The sequence below is a fragment of the Neodiprion lecontei genome, chromosome 2 (assembly GCF_021901455.1).
Source record: "Neodiprion lecontei isolate iyNeoLeco1 chromosome 2, iyNeoLeco1.1, whole genome shotgun sequence".
Lineage (NCBI taxonomy): Eukaryota > Metazoa > Arthropoda > Insecta > Hymenoptera > Diprionidae > Neodiprion > Neodiprion lecontei.
In genome coordinates, this window is record NC_060261.1 from 35,239,683 (window position 1) to 35,256,943 (window position 17,261).

At 37.8% G+C, this 17,261-nt stretch overlaps 3 protein-coding genes across 6 annotated transcripts; 1 reads left to right on the plus strand and 2 right to left on the minus strand.

Moving 5' to 3' along the window:
• Nucleotides 1–120: 120 nt before the first annotated feature.
• Nucleotides 121–2,181, minus strand: LOC107217725 (pyridine nucleotide-disulfide oxidoreductase domain-containing protein 1). Its single transcript, XM_015655366.2, has one exon. It carries the CDS (start codon nucleotides 2,179–2,181, stop codon nucleotides 784–786), a length of 1,398 nt encoding a protein of 465 aa, XP_015510852.1. The 3' UTR covers nucleotides 121–783.
• On the minus strand, nucleotides 2,181–3,802 carry LOC107217727 (28S ribosomal protein S18b, mitochondrial). Its single transcript, XM_015655367.2, has 6 exons — nucleotides 3,793–3,802; nucleotides 3,184–3,383; nucleotides 2,944–3,091; nucleotides 2,726–2,823; nucleotides 2,511–2,641; nucleotides 2,181–2,400 (listed from the first exon to the last, which is right to left on the minus strand). The coding sequence occupies exons 2-6, from the start codon at nucleotides 3,247–3,249 to the stop codon at nucleotides 2,259–2,261; spliced, it is 585 nt and encodes a 194-aa protein (XP_015510853.1). The 5' UTR covers nucleotides 3,250–3,383; nucleotides 3,793–3,802; the 3' UTR covers nucleotides 2,181–2,258.
• On the plus strand, nucleotides 3,436–17,250 carry LOC107217712. 4 transcript variants are annotated; one of them, XM_046730985.1, is made up of 10 exons: nucleotides 3,436–3,697; nucleotides 3,815–3,992; nucleotides 5,051–5,131; nucleotides 5,902–6,086; nucleotides 6,582–8,398; nucleotides 12,934–13,157; nucleotides 13,303–13,486; nucleotides 13,573–13,902; nucleotides 14,983–15,142; nucleotides 15,227–17,250. In XM_046730985.1, the coding sequence occupies exons 3-10, from the start codon at nucleotides 5,129–5,131 to the stop codon at nucleotides 16,101–16,103; spliced, it is 3,780 nt and encodes a 1,259-aa protein (XP_046586941.1). In that variant the 5' UTR covers nucleotides 3,436–3,697; nucleotides 3,815–3,992; nucleotides 5,051–5,128; the 3' UTR covers nucleotides 16,104–17,250. The 4 variants fall into 4 exon arrangements, with proteins under 4 accessions (XP_046586941.1, XP_046586942.1, XP_015510834.1 ...); XM_046730986.1 differs by having other exon boundaries at nucleotides 3,436–3,681; XM_015655348.2 differs by lacking the exons at nucleotides 3,436–3,697; nucleotides 3,815–3,992 and adding an exon at nucleotides 3,999–4,653.
• Nucleotides 17,251–17,261: the final 11 nt, after the last annotated feature.

Here is a 17,261-nt window from a genome sequence, read left to right on the forward strand (position 1 = left end):
GCTAAATTAACCGAGGATTTTATATATTCAAATACATGTGTACAGGTGTGATATATTTCCATGATATAAAGTAAAAATAAATATTAACATTAACGTATTGACATAGGTGTCGAAAATTTTGGAGTCAAGATAGCATTACACGATTGAAATAACATCAGCGTTATGAGTCATTTCTGATTTATTTTTTTTTTAATACAACATCAAAAACAAAATTCGCACTGAGCTGTGATTATTTAATACTTACATTACGTAATGATTAATTACTATATTATTCTTAATTAAAGACAATCGCGAGAAGTGTGGCATAGTGAAAAAATTCATTGTATTTTATAACATCCAGTGCCATAAATGTTGTTAACATATCATATTAGTCAGTGTTGATGTCTAAGAGAATGTTTTTTTAAGAGTACAGAATAATATATTTGTAAGCGATTTTTCTACATTTCTAATAAATTCGCTGTAAAATAAGAACCAAAGTAATTATGATTAAATGTGCAATTAGATCTTGGTATAAAAAAGTTCCGATTTGTTTTATGTATACAATGAAGCAGAGAAACCTATAAAATAATCAGATCGCATTTTCTTCTTTTTTATCAAATACACAAACAAATAATTGCAAATTTTACATCCAATTGAACTCGACTGATTTTGTAATGTATCTGGTGTATATGTTCGCTTAATTTTTTGTTTAATTGAAGAAAGGGAAAATACATTCAATTATTCAAAGTTTCTTTGCTTCGTGCACACAAATATAAATTTCACACACTCAATTCAATGTTCAGCTTAATCAAAATAATCTTCCACGTCTATATCAGGGTTTAATAAGTCTTCTCCATAAATAGTCAAATCGAGTTGGTTCAAGATCAAGTTTTCGCACATTTCTTCCAAGTCGGTTTCTCCGATGAGAACAGCCCCCTTCAATTTACCGTCTTTCAATATTAACTTTATGTACTCTACATTCTTTGTCATTCGTAATAATATTTCGTAACTGCCATTCAATTTTTGCCCATTGTAAAGCCCTAGTAACACAACTTTGAACCCAAAAAATTTTGTCACATGCGTGAAAAGTTCGAAACAAAAGTCTTGGAAAAAATCTTCACCCCTTAAATCACAGGCCATAGATTTAGCGGCATAACGACCCATTTGCAAAGCTTGAGTCCAGAGTCTCATTTGAAACCAATGTTCTGCTAGATTCCAGTTTACAGTACAAACATCTCCAGCAGCAAATAAATCTTTTTCAGAAGTCTGTAGCTTCGAATCCACTAAAATACCACCATCTCCCCCTTTATTTAGTTCTTCTAACCCGTTAAGGGTAGAATTTGGAACAACGCCTGTTGCAGATACAATGAAATCGCAACCTATAATTTTACCATTGGTAAGTTCTGCATAAATTGGCCATTCTTCATTATCTTGTTGTTCGCTTGATACTCCAATAATTTCGCATTCATATTCAACTTGTACTTTGCTTGAAGCTACAGAAGTTCCTTTGACGTTACAACTACTATGCCAGTCAGGGCCTAAAGCAGCGCCTCCTTTAGTTACTTGACCTTCTGAAACAGTATATTTCATTCGCTTCACAACTCTATCACATTCGGACTTATCATTTCTCTGAGTTAACTTGTTTTGGAAGAATTCAGCTGCGCCAGGGTCTACAAAGGTAGCAGAAATATGTTTATCTTTTATTACCCAAATAATTTCAACTCCCCGTATTTCGTGAACTATTTCAGTGGCTATTCCACCATTACCGACGACTACAATTCTTTTGGCATTTTTAATTCTTGAGGAAAACTTTTCCACAGACTCTGTGTCCCTTATGCCAATTACATGAGGACTATTTTCAGTTATAAGTTTGGGACTTGCTCCGGTACACAAGCATAATTTTTTGTATCGTATTACTTGTCCTGATTTGGTTTCGACCAATTTATTTTCATTATCCACTCTTACAACCAAATCATGTACAACAGAGACAGACGGGTGCATTTCAGTTAAAGTTACTATATTACGTTCTTCAACGTCAAATTGTGTCAAGTTTTGACTAATCGGCACAATATTAGTTACAGCTTTAATAAGTGAACTAGCAGTGATTAACACTACCTTTTCTTCTGGAGCTAAAAAAGCCAAGCCTTCAGCACATGATACCCCGGCAATTCCACCTCCAATTATAATAAAAGTTGAGTCCATATTGTTCACGGGTTCATTTATTACTGAATATTATCAATCAGATTTTCCTAAGTTTTCAGAGCATGAAACAAACTAGTTTAGGCATTAGGTTCTGGCTTGTACCATTCAGAGTAATCGTATTGTCTAAAAGGTACATCATATGTTATAGTTCCATAGTTTTTTGCTCTTGCAATAGCTACAAGTAACTCCTGATGCTTTTTTTGGCAAAGTCCAGTTTTTCTGAAATTAGAATTTTAGAGTAACACAAACGTTCATTGGGTGCACAGGGAGTGTATTTTATGGCCGATACAAGGAGCAACCATTACTTTTACTCATTGATGATTACTTACGAATAACTTAGAATGGCACCGTTGTGTTCGGAAATGAACTGTTTCAGCAACTCTGTGTTCCTGTGATCTAAAACGAGATATTCATCTCTACAAATTGGGCAGGGGTTTCCTGTTGAAATTTGCTGGTATCTCTGTGAACAAATTGAAAATTGTGGAGATCCGGTACTATGGATATTATTATTATTTATTATAAAAACTAAACATGGATCACCTACAATGCAAGTTTTTCTTGTCTTTCTTGGCGGTATTGCTCCCTTGTGGTTCCTTCTATATTGTTTCCACACAGGATTGGTTCCGTAGGTGGTGCGATATGCTAGAAAAACCACACAGGAGTTCAATTTCCCGAATCATCCCAAGGGCAGAGAAAGGGTAGAGCTATACAATTGGTCATGGCTATTTACATTTCTTTAGAACATGTGTAAAATAAATTCACCTTCGCTGGCGAGGTATCTGATGCTCGTTTCGTACGTGTGTTTTACAGATCTATCCTTAGCCGGGTCTCTAGGTTTCTCAGACTTATCAGGGGTTGCCTCTGTGTCGCTTAGTACAGTTGATCTCGAAAGACACCGTGATGTTAGAGCCTAAACATTGATTAACGAAAGTTTCTAAAAAATTTATAGGTTATACATTATGCCGGCGAATATAATATTTGAAAACGGATCAACTATGTTACCTTATTAGTATAACTAGTACGAAACATTGCATTCGTTCCACGTAACGCTGATAAGATGAGTGACATTATTGGTATTTTACTAAAATTACAGAGGGTGTCAAAATAATACGTAGTGGCAATAGTGCACGCAGCAAGGTTTCTCTCTGACGCAGTAGGCGACGATGTAAAACATTTACAGTAGATGGCGCTGTGAGAATTGTCTGCAAGAGAAATTTTTATTTTACGATCGTACGTCACACAGCAACTTATAGGGTGCGTCACTTGAGTACATCCGTCGCGTCATCACGTAGTAACGGAGTCAAAAGGACCACAATTTAATTGAGATACAGTTGAACGTTTCCACGATACGCAGATGATATTTCTCAGATAATTAATAACAGAGATTAATTGTATGACGATGGAATACTCTTCAACAGCTTGAAACAATTCTACGATTTTGTTGTTCATTTGACTTGGGTTCCGGAGAAATCATTTTGGGATTAGCCTAAGCAGTGAGTGGTACGTGCAAAATTAGGTGAGGAAATTTGTTTTGTATGTTTTTGAGTTCTTTTCGGGAGGAAAATTATAAGATACTGAGGACAGAGCAAAGCCGCTATAACGGAGAATAACCTGTTGTGGTTTTTGATTGCAGATGGCTGCTCAACTCGAAGATAAATGACTCTGAGATATCGCTGACAGTTTCCTAGCATCCCTCCGAAGCCAGACAGACGCCTCCGGCATGGATATTTCGTGTATAGGAAAAATATTTGATTTCTCCTACATAACTGTGAATTCGTTGTTCTTAAAAAAGGATTGATTATTGAACAAATGTGAGTGGCTTGTCGATCGGCCGATAATCGTAAAAGTTTTTATAAGTAGAATTGGTTAGCTGTATAGCGGGTTGGGTGGGGCCTTGAATCCTCTTTATTCCCCATATGTTAGGCGTTGACTCATCCTTACGCGTGATTTCTCAAACGGTACGCCTACACAAACGATCGTTTTTGCAAGGCAAAAGTTTCCAATGTGAAACGATCAAAAGCAACAACAAAAAAAAACTTTACAGTGAATCGTATGCAAAATTTTAACGCTGATCGAGGTATATCCCGAGTGTTGAAAAGTGCCATAAGAAATGAGGTTTTAATCGATTTTTCCTCGAATTGATACGTAAAATGACGAAATAATAATAATGATCACGTCGTTAATAATAATCATAAGGTCAATAATAAACATAATAATAACGCCGCTCCATGGTTATAAATAGATCGCGTCGATGTGTGCGTTGGTAACCGGGTTCCGTTCACCTCTCTGGTTGGCTAACGCGCGGGTGGGGGAGGAAGGCGTAGTGCGCAGAATAGGTGCGCAATGACGCGGTCTTGCCAGTCTGCTTTCGAGCGAGGGTCGTTTGCCGCAGGAGAGAATTCCGCATTCGCATTTTTATTATTTTTAGCAGAATAATAGCTAATTTTACTTCCCACATATATCACTATAATGGTAAATAGGAGCTAAATTACAAATGGATCAATTATTTACTGGCAGGATTTCGAATAACGTTGAAACATGTGATTAATCTTTGATTCCGTACGGGATCGATGACTGGGATACGGTTTCCGTGTTAACAAGGCGTTCGTTTTCACAAATATAAAGTTGCACAGAGCGATGCTTGGATCAAATGAGTTATAGTAGTCCATACCGTCAAGCATGAAAAGAAATTGTATTGATAAACTAGTAGGTGTAATCCGTATGCTAGGTTGCGTAGATTCTGTAACATGTACTTGAGGTATTCAGGTCTTTCGTGTCGCGTTGGCTAAAGGCGGAGACATAGAAAATGGCGGCGACATACTGCGTCCGTGATGCGTCATCATCCGTAAACGGGAAATTTTGTGTTTAGTTACAGATTTCGGGATGATTCTTCGTCTGCCACCCGGATATTAGAATAAATCATCGAGGAAATCCGAGCGTTAACAAAATGGTGAGTTGGTGTCATATTATTTATCGTAATCGTGATCTGATTAGTTTTAGTTTTCTTCTTTTTTTTTTCACCGGCGGCCATTGTTCTTCCCGGTTCAAATATTTCGTAAACGATAGCGCCACGATCGGTGATAGTAATAGCGTTACTAGCCTAGAGTCCCTACACAACTAGTGTAGTGTAGATCAATAACCTTTTACGTGATTCGCCATTCGGGTCTCACGCGTCCTCTCCGACGCCTCGTCATTCGTCAAATGTTCAGTATAAGTAGCATATGAAGGTACTGCTCATCAATTTTGATTTGAATTAGTGCGCCATTCGCTTTTTCGGCACCCCAAAACAAATTTTTTCGGCACGCGATATGCGGTCGTGGCTAATATAAATTCCACAACCAAAAATTATTCGACCAAATTTTTTCACTTGTAAACCAATATTCTTAATATTCAAATGAATGATTATTCATTTACCTACACGTCCTTTTCATAGTATCGCACATATTAAACCCCCCAATCATCAATTTTCGCCTTATGGCAGACGCCCATAAATTTTCATGATTGCATAACAAGTACTAATATACTATGTGTTACTTCAACTGTTGTGATGAGGTGTATCAATGATTGGCTGTATAAATAAAGTCCCGATTAATTTTATGTATAGAAAAAAATATCAGCCGTATATTATCATTATAGCCTTATTTTACTTTTGTAATACAAGTGATGTGGCAATCGGAGTTAACATTATGAGTCGTATTATTTAATAATTGTTCGTTACAGCCCCGTATTGATCCGCTGCAGCTGCTGAAGTGTCTCAGTGTTCTTTTGGGTCCTACGGGAGGCATCAAGAGCAACGACGAAGTCCAGCGCTTAGCAAGCCTAATGACAAAGTTTTCGAAAAAGCTTGTTTCAAAATGTATCTACATTCAGATCCTGAAGACCACGAACACCGATCTCCTGGGCCAGTAAGTACCATGTTTAATATAAAATTATGACCTCTGCAGAGTTGAAAATTTCCAAAGACTATTCAACGAATCACTTAGATGGTACGAATTGTTAAACTCAAGGATGCGATATTTTCAAGCACTTATAAATAGAAACTTTTATACGATGGTTTAATATCTGAGAAATAAGGAGCCGGATGCACCTACTTTGCCATAAATTTTACATTCAGTTGTTTCAGTAGATTGTCGCTGTACAAGAAACAAGATACCTTGGTACTTGAGAGTGCACAACAATGATGTGTTTGAACCGTATTCAAAATTTCAGTAGTTGGTTAAGGATTGAGGTTTTTTTTTTCTTTCAATTTATTTATTTTTTCATATTTAATTCCCTTTTATTTCCTATGAAAGTAAGGGAAATATTTGGAAGTATATGCGCCTAGTGTTTTCGACATAAATACGAATGTTGAATCTGTCAGAGTTTTCCCTTCTAAGTCACGGGAATCACTTCTGTTCCAGATTCATGGGCGCAGGGGGGTGGAATCTAGTTCACATGTGGTTGACAGATGGAATCCTAGCAAAAAACTGGGCTCTGATTCAGGAATTGCTAGAGCTGCTTCTTCTTTGTCCTGTAGACGTTGAGCGTCTGAAAATTAATAATTGTCCAAAGTTGATAAAGGGTCTTTCCAAAGAAGGTAGCCATCATGTAGTCAGGGCATTGGCAAGTCGATTAGTCGAACAATGGTTAAAGATTGTCAAAGGTGAAGCGGCACCAAATTCTGTGCCCTCAGATATCATGACTTTGCCGATTCAAACCTTGATTGACCAAAGCCAGTCGCTACCTGTCCAGCAACAGACTGGAAGAACGAATAACATCAGCAATAATATTAACGAGAATGGTGACCTCCAAGGCAATAAAATCCAATTGACGGATTATACTGAAAATACATCCAATGGTACGCAGCTAAAAGATAAACTTCAGCAGCTCCAAAGGCCCCAGCAGTGCGATTTGCAGACTGTGGCCAAAAATTCCCAGAAGCAGTATTTTTTAGTACCCTCTTCACAGCAGCAGCAACAGCAGCAATCACTGCCTGTTTATAAGATAACAATTCGTGATGGTAAACAAGTTTTAGCTAAGGTAGAAACAGACCCTGCAAATATTAACAACGTATTGGCCTCAAACAACGAAAATAGAGTCAACGGCGATATCAAAGAAGATTTTACAACGCAGGACGACATCGGAACGATTGAAACAATTCAAGGAACACTGGTCGACGGTCAAGAATTCGTCCATGATAACTCTAACCATTTATCTAGTGAAGTGAAAAATTCGGTAGCTAGTTCTAAAGACATTAACATTGGAATAAATAGCGAGGATAGTAAGGACAATAGTAGTAAAGATGCAAAGGAAGGTGTTAGTAGTGACTGTAACAAGTCCAGTGACAAAGAAAATCGGGATTTTCATAAAAGGGATGATAAAAAGTCCAGCAGTAGTTCGGATAAAAGATTAAGTAGTCATAGTTCATCATCTCGGAGTTCGTCAAAACATGGTTCAAGCTCGCATCGTTCAAGTTCAAGTTCCCACAGATCATCAGGCTCCCATAGATCAGGTTCGGAAGGGTCAAAGGGCTCCAGTTCTAAGGATAAATCTTCTTCGAAGGAAAAAGACAGGCATCGTTCTAGTTCCAGCAAGCACAGTTCTTCCTCATCCTCATCTTCGAAGGCAGGTAAAACTGACCGGGAGCGAGAGAAGGAGAAGCTGAAGAAGGACCAGGCAGAAAAGGATAAGGCAACACTGGAAAAAGTCCAAGGTCAGGCGCTCAGCGTGAAAATGGGAAAAATACCAAGAAAAAGGGCAGAGGATGAAGTTAAACAGTCGAGTGATAGTTCGAGTACAGTGAAATCCTCTTTATCACCATCCAGAAAACTGTCAACAGAATCTAAAGATAGTGCAAAAGAGCAGAAAGAAAAGACTGATGGAAAGAAAGTCGTGATACCAGAGAAAAAAAATATTTCGATGTCTATTGAAACCAGAAAAAGTTTGCTGGAAACATCTCGTCCTAAAACGGTCAAAACGTTCAATTCTAAATTTAGGTCTACAGGATTAGAGGAAGAAGTCAAACCCCCACCTCCTAGGTCTGCCAAGAAGCCTAGCACACTATTGGACAAGAAACTTATTCCCCCAAAACTGTCTGCCATTAAGAGGCCTTCTCCACCAATGGAAAATATTCCATTACCAGAGAAACGTGCCAGGCTATCTCTAGACTCACCGGCAACACCGCCGCCAATTGAAGACAAGAAAGGAGGCATCAAACTCATTCCACCCAAACCCAAACGTAAGTATATATCGGTATGGCCGATTTTAATTAATTCAGTTATTGTTGACGTTTTTATTATAAATTATTATTGCATTTATAGAAAACTGATAATTTTAACTGTTTCATTCCTTGCATATAAATATTTTTCAGAATTTCTAAGCTGGCACATATTTACCCCTTTATTGTGTGCTGTGGAAATATTTAATTGGTTTAGAAACACGTATAAAGTATTAAATCCAATTTTAGCAATTTGTAATAGTTTATCTAAATTCGCTACATTAAAAACGATGTAGTGCTTATTTTTGGGGAATTTTGTACTTACTGTTTTGATATACACGTGGCAATATTTCATAATTGGTTAGAGATTTCAGCGTACCTATGTATTTGATATACTACTAACTTCTGAATGTTGAGTTTGCAGGTGGATGTGTGGAGGACAATTTGCAGCTGAACAGTTTCTTTCTCTTGCTCGACCTATTTCAAATAATGCGATTTTTTTTTTTTATTACGATTCAATATTGCCCTGTGTTTATATGACCTAATAATGTAAGATTTTTTGCAGGCATCTCTGAATCTTGTTCCTTCCCCAATTACAGCCCTATGTATTCAATTGCCCCCCTAAAAGTAACTTCTAGTTTCTTCACAACTTAGCAAAGATTGGATCACTCTTAGCTAACTGCAAGAAAAAGCAGCAGCATTGGATTGTTCAGCTACTCGGATATTTCGTTTGCCAAAATGATTAATCTGCATTCACATGTGGAAGAAAGAAGATCAAATGAGATCGGCTCATCATCCAATGGTGTTTTTAACATAAATTAAGAAGATTCCTGCAGGTAACCTTCGATAAAATAATAACTAAAATACTAATAAAATAGTGAAAGTATAAGCGACTATGATTACGCGATATGTTGGTCTATCGATTATAAGTTGTGAGAAAACAACAACTGGAAAAAAAGCATTGTCTAGAAGTTGAGAAAAAATTATCCATCATTTCTAAAATGTATCGCTGATACTACTCGTTCCGTTGGTGCGGTTGGAGCGTTTGAAGTTTTTAAAACACGCGGGCAAGTTGGCCATAAATTACCTAAAGTGACCGTATCTATTGTAGGTAAGGCGATTAACTAAACTTTTGTCTATCAATAATTTCTCCTTGTAAATGTACACCCTTTTTTATTCGTTGAAATAAATTTTATCAGAAATCTGGAAACATAAATATTATGGGTTTCTGCTGATATATATAATTATCTCGATCTCCGCAAACTTGCATATACATGCGCACACATACACATACATACATACGTACGTACTGTCTCAGCAAGGCACAACCATGATCACGACCGAGATTTCAGGCTTCCATCCTCTCGGTTCGAAGAAGTTCTTGTTCATAGATTTCTATCGTCGTTCACCTCGTACAGCCTTGTTCAGATTATAGCTGTTTTCAATGTCATAACGTAGTCTTTTTATCTGAAAAATTTGACTTTCACTTTACATAGTACACTTGTACCAAAAGTCTTAGATTCACGGCTTCTATTCACCCAATTTTGATTTCTGCAAGCAGTTTTCTTTCGAGCTTGCGTTTACAGTAAGCAATTTTCGTGAATTTGAATTTATGTAAGTTGCAATAATCGCCGCAGCGCGGTACAGCGCCGTGCGTGACGTCACTCACCGAGAAGTGATCAAATTTAAAACAGGAGCAGAGATAAGAATGTTCTCTTTCGCATTACCGCTGACTGCGCGAACAAAAGCGAATATTTTCTACTCATACCAATGTCTTATGACCATTAAAAAATCAACGTATCTGCGATTTTGCAGTACGTACATCCATACCAACACAGATTTTTGTTTCGCTAGTGCTGATTTAAATAATTTAATAATTCAACCGTAAGGTGTTAACTGAGGAATGAACTCTTAATTTCATGTTAACGTTCAAACATGCGTATCCACTGCACCGGTGGAGTATATTACGCATAGTAGTTTATTCGATTATTCAAAAATCTTGGAACAAACCTTTTCTTCATGCACGCGGGACAAAGTACGTGTCAAATATTTACTGAAGAATTAATAAACGTGGGGAGATTCGAAACTGTATGTAAATAAATATAATTGCTTACGACCGAAAAAGGCATCAAGTGATGATGCAACACCCGATACGGCGTTCTATTCAGGAAGATGGATCGGACGCTGTGACGTCACGGGCGTCACCCCATATACTGCGTACGGGGGTCTCGAATTGCCGGCAAGGCGAAGAAATCTTCTATCATCGTACGGCGACTTATGAATATGTTACTTGAATCGTTTAATGTTTCAAAACTAATTAAACATGACCGCAGCAGACTACCTGTAGTCACTAATTTCATACTGGCTCACAATCGGATACCAATCGAAAACGCGTGAAAAGAGAAAAGCAATGTTAATTGATTACGATTTTCTTCGCTGAGAGCTTTTCAAACTCAAGATAATCGACGGATTCACTCTAACCATATAAAATGGTGATATTCGTTCAACTTTACGAAACTGTTAAACATATTTCTTGTTGCTATTAAAAATTATCTTAATCGGAGAAAACGAAGTGAAGATACAAATTGCTTAATCGGATCATGTATAGATATAAAATCATTTTACAATGGGAAATACATTTTTTTTCTGTGAAAACGTCGGCCCTGCATCGATTGACGTAAACGCATTTGACAGAATTTCACGCTACTTGAATTTCAAGTCTTCTTTGTCGAATTTATCTTCCCGCAAAGGAAGAGAGGAGAGATTTGGTATCGATGTAGCTCTGAGCAAATGGATAAATTTGAGAAAAAAAATTTGACGAAACAGATTTCGGATTTGAGTATAGTCAATCGTCAATAGAAGTACAGTTGTGTATTATAACAAATATTGCAAGGACGTGTTGATACACATAAACAGAGTTCATTCAAACAATTTCGGCTCAGCAGTTTGCTTATTCGTTGAAAGAAAATTGTAAACTCCTAAGGGTATTAATTATGTTTCGAACTCATGTGATAACTTGACGCGTAAACATCTGACCAATTAAGGCCGCGGATAGAAATGACACTTCTTATTGATTTGGCATACATTTATCGCTCTTTGCGAGCTCTTTGAAGACATGACGAAGCTATTCAATTGCTTCTCAGGTCTGAATTCAGTTTCAGTCTTTCTTTCTAGCCCGTGGGGCAGATGTTTTTAACTCGTTGCGTTGAGAGACGTCGGGACGCTGGTGTACTAACTGTCTCGGAAGCATTGGGCCCTGCCATTGACTCACTTTGCGTGAATGATCCTACCCGGCAGTTGAACAATATCTTTTAGTTTTTACTTTCAATTCGATTAATTAGGGCGGTTAAACTATACAATTTATTAATTAATTCCTAGTCTGTAAGCATTAAATTCTATATAGAATTACTTTTCATTAATAACATAGTTTTAAAAGAAATAAAATAAATTTACATAAATCCTTATGTATTATCCCTCATTTACTATGTATTAATTTCCACTCCATGACATGTTTACGGGCAAATATTTTCCCATCGAATGATGAAAGTTCACGACGTATACTTATCTCACTTTGAACAGTTTTACACATGTAACTGTATTATTAAACACAAAGTCGATGCTGTCAAAGTCATTAATGTTATTCAAAAAAACGAATTTTTGAACGATTACTAATATGGCGTCTGTTTTCGCGTCCATTTATATACTGTAAATGAAATTAATTATTACTGTCAGGTGTCGACTTCGTGTTACCGTTGCATAATTATTCAATACATGTTTTTGTAAAAATAAGCTGTACGCGGGAGTGTAAAATACACTTGCATATACCTTTCGGTAAATTATTCAAAAATATGGATCACCTTTTCATTAATGAGCGAATCGCCGCTAAATCGAGTAAAATTTATCTCATTCAGGTTAATATTTTATCGAAGGAACTTACTATGAATCATATTAAATATATGTAAATTGTCTGCAGAATTTCGGCTCGCTGAAATCTGATAATTTCTGTCTGACTTTTAATTCGTATCGAATCAAACCGATTGTAACTAGGTTCCCGCCGAAGTTGTTTCGAAGAGCACGATTTACTTTTGAGCTCATCGTTCGAAATTGATGAAGGATTTTTTCTGGATACGAACAGCTCATCACCAACTGTAATAATGATTAACTATTTTTCATCGTTTCAGGACACGCGGACTTGCTTATTTCATTCGTCACAAAGTTATTCTAGAAAATTATTTCCCGCTTGCAAAGGAAATAGTTGGACATTTTACATTTTTTAAATATTGAATATTAGCCATGTGGAAAAAAAAACTTGTGCTGCCACTCGCCAGAATGAAGTTCTTCAAGTTCATCTTACCATGAAATATATAAACATTTCCTCTTTTTTCAGATAATCCTTGTTTATTTACCGAACACCACGAGCAAGCTTTCTTATTATGTTGTTATTTCTTTCAGCCGCTGGGATGAACGCGATTACTCGACTTTTGAATTGTAATACCAAGATAGTCTTATTTTATATAAAAAATTTAGTTATGATTTTTTTTCCTTTTTTTTTACAGCTATGGTCCTTCAAGAGAGTGACATGTTCATGGACGCCCTGACTGCATCAACGAAGAGCAAAGAACCACGTAAGCGAAAGAGGAGGACGTCACTCTCGAAGGATGGAGCGCCTGACTCTAAAAAACAGGAAGTGCAGGGAGAGGGACGCGACGGGACTCCGCCACCGTCGTCGCCGTTAGGTCCTGACGAAAAATCCCCGGTGGTCGTTAAGCCCAACTTCAAGGTATTTTACGGGAAATTATTATATTATAATAACGAACGAACAACTTATGCTGAATAAGACGGGTCCTCGGAGCGAAATTAGCTTGTCAGGACCTTGCCTAAATTAATTAATTAAGTAATTCATTATGTACCGTCTCTTTGTACAGTTTTATCAAGACACGCTCGAAACGGAGGAAGACAAAGAGAAGAAGGACAAGGAGGAGGATATAAAAGAGGAGGACAAAAAAGAAAAAGATGAAAGTGAATCCACCGATGAAAAAAACGTTAAAGATTCTAAAGAGAGTAGAGAACAGCATCATCAGGAGGAGGAGGAAGAGGAAAGATCCACGAGTGAGTACTTTTGTATTCTCATCGTATATTACGACTTTACTACATAACAACGTATTTTATTCATCGATTATGTGTTCATTTTACAGCACCTACACCGGACGACGAAGTCGAGGATACTAAGGGATCAAGTTCGCCGTCGGAGACGACGCCGGAAACGTCAGAGTCCGACCGCAAAGATAAGGGGGATTCGAGTCCAACCCCAGAGATACGGTTCGTAAATGGCCTGAAGAGTGTTTTGCTGGCCCAGAAACGCAAAGGGCCAAAGAAAATTCTGAAGTGGAAGACGGATCTGGAATCTATAAGGTACTTCGAACTCGATGAAACAGAGAGGGTCAATGTCACCAAGACTTTCACCGACGCCAAGCAAATGGAGAAACAAAACGAAAGGGAAGCTTTCCAGATGGCAAGAAAGCTGAGTAAGTAAAGTTATTATTTACGTACATTAGAGTGTTCTTTATTTAAGGTGTTGACGAATTTTTTCCGTCTAAATCCCAAAATCAACTGCAAATAGTTCAAAAACAATTATCTAATTTTTTCAGATTTTTACCCCAACTCTAAAATGTGCCACCATGAGGGTGGATTTAATCATTTAAAATACACGTGTTCCGAACATATTCTCAGTACATATTTTATTGTAAGAGTAATAATGTTCGGAAAATTTCGTAACTGCGAAGCTTTAGTGAGCATTAGTGCTACTATCTGAGAAAAAATTCACATCATTATATCAGGCAATCTAGACGAATTGCATCTCCTCTAGATAAAAAAAAAAAAATTTGATTTCGAGGCTGCGCAATTCGTCTAGACTGCCTGGTATGATGATGTGAATTTTCTCTCAGAGAGAGTAGTACTATTGCCCACTAAAACCTTACAGTTACGGATTTTTTTGGACATTGTTACTGTTACAATAAAATATATACTGAGAATGTGTCCGGAACACGTGTATATTAAATGGGGAAATTCACCCTCTTGGTGGCACGTGTTAGAGTTGAGATAAAAATTTGGAAAAAGTAGGCAATTGTTTTTAAATTATTTGAAAATAATTTGGGTGGTGAGACGGAAAAAATTCGTAAAGACGAAGTAAGGGACACCCTAACGTACATCAATGTTGCATTTCTCATAATTAATTAACGTAATTTGGAAAGCACGTTTGCTTGGATCACCTTATTCAAATTCGGGTTTAAATAATCGAGCGCGAATAATAATTAAGTCTTACTTCTTAATGTGTTTATTTTGTTCTTAGTCTGGTCAATTTTTTTTTTCCTCAGCTGCAAGAATACATAAAAATAAATTCTACATCAAATTCTACATATTGCGTAAAACAGAATTAAATGAAAATTAAAAATCGTATATATTCTACATAGAACGCAGAAGATGAAGCACATCCATTTTAAAATGCTTTACATTCTCCAATGAATATACTACGTTTTTTCACCAAGTGTCACCCGATTTTGCTAAATGAAATGCTGAAAAATTCATCTTTTTTTCCTGCATTTCAGGTACAGAAGATCTAATGGAGGAAAAGACAACTTGGAAACCGTTGATTCCAATTGATTTACCACCGGCGCTGGTCGAGCATGGGAAAAATAGCCGAGAGAAGGACGTACAGTATGCAAGGGAGAAGGGAATTCTTCAGGCATTGTACTTTAATCGTAGCATGTAAGTTTCAATATGACTACACCACCATCATTCTCCCACTTATTTTATACCCGAGGATATGCTAACTCTTCTCTTTCTTTTCAGGATTCCGGACTCCGCAGCTGAACCTGATGAGGAACGTCACCCCATGACCGATCCAAAGATTATACCATTGGATGACTTGACGGGTAACAAGGAGAGTGAAAAGGACTTTACGTCGATGCCTTGGCCAGAGCCGAAACCTCAATTATTCCAGGCACCTGTTGTGCCGGCTTACCCATTCCCTCCGTTCCCTCACAACCAGCAGCCAATGCTGGGTGGCATGGGACCACAAGGCCCTATGCCTCCTATGGCACAAATGCCCCAACAAATGATGGGCCCAGGGCCAATGGGTCCAATGGGTCAAATGGGTCCAATGGGTCCTGACATGGCAGGGCCAATGCCAAGTGGGGGTGGAGGCTGGCGAACTGGAGATGGAAAGGTCGTTGTCCCTGATGTGGGGATGCCAAATATGCAAGGTGGTTATCCTCCAGGTCCTGATGGTCCACTAGGTCCTCCTGGAATGATGGGACCACCAATGTTCAACCAACCAGATGGATTCGGCATGATGGGACCACCTGACGACATGGGATACGGCCCTGGGAATATGGGAAACAATTTTCAAGGTCCTCCCGGCTATGGTCCAGGGCTTGGACCTGGTCCTGGACCCGGACCAGGACCAGGACCGAATTTCCAAGGTGGGCCAAGAGGAGGACCGATGCGAGGAGGTCCAGGAGGAATGGGTCGAGGGGGACCTGGACAGGGATGGTACAGAGGAGGTGGGGGGCCAATGTCGGGTAGAGGTGGTTGGAGGGGTGGTGGCGGTTGGCGGGGAAATGGAAAGCAGCCGCCAATTTGCAGACAATTTACGAAGAATGGTTATTGCAGAATAGGTGACAAGTGTCAATACCTGCATCCTGGTGTAAACTGTCCACCATTTTGAACGGTTTAGTTCCAGTTTTATCGGTGCTGCAAAAAATCAAATATGGTAAAAAAAATAATGTGCTGCTTCGAGCACGCACGGAGGTCTGCGGACGAGCTGTTGTGCGTAGCTGCCAATAAAAAGTACGACAGTCGACATCACCTGTCATTGTACCGTGGATTTATCCATTTAGTATTGCGCAACTCCCTTTCGTCTGATACCCGGAGAATGAGAGCTTTTATTTATCATTTTTGCTAGTCTGTGAAACGATTGGCAAACATCTAAAGAATTGGATGAAATACATGACGGGAAAAGCGTCATTCCAAATGCATGCCGAGGTAATGCCAGGGAGTAATTGTGAATTGGCGACAATATGGGTGAAAGTACTTTGTTCAATTTTTCTTTTTTTTTTTTTTGTAATCTGATACATGGTTACTCTGAACGTCTGATATTAAATGTGAACACCTTGAGTTCAAATGTAAAATGATTTCCCGTTTATTGAGGACCAGTTACTGCTATGTTGAAAACGAAATGTGTATAAGTTTAGTGTAAATATTAGGATCGTGTAGTTTTGTATAAATTTCCTAGTTTATAAAAATCGAGAGAGTGACTGCGTTTTAAAAATATGCAATAAATAATAATTGCGGACACTACAGAAGAACCTCAAGCTGGGACGATTGTATTATAATTGATTTTAAGTAATCGTTTATCTACGCCAGTGAAACAGAAAAGATTTCGCGTGTATTCGGGTAAACAATAATGCCGGGAAAATGTATATGTATATTTAATTGAGAGATCGTCTAGATTAATATTACCGTATTGTTCCGAGTATAAACCGACCCCCAATTCTAAGACAGTATTTTAGGGTGTTTTTCTTTGTTATCTGCACATAAGATGGGTCTGAGTATAAGACTAGGATGATTTTGGCGGGTGCTGTTAACGACAAAAAAACCTCTGCTTATATTCGAAACAATACGGTATGTAGTATATCGAATCAAAAGTGATTCAAGGATTAATAATAAAATAAAATTGCAACAGAAGTTTTTTTGTACGTTTTACGTTGAGGGTAGTATTTACCTTTTTGTACATGGTTGATTATTAAGTTTGTATATAATTTCCTCCATTGTTAAATACCAGCTGCTTCAAAGAAATACATGGGTTGAAACAATTAATTTGGTT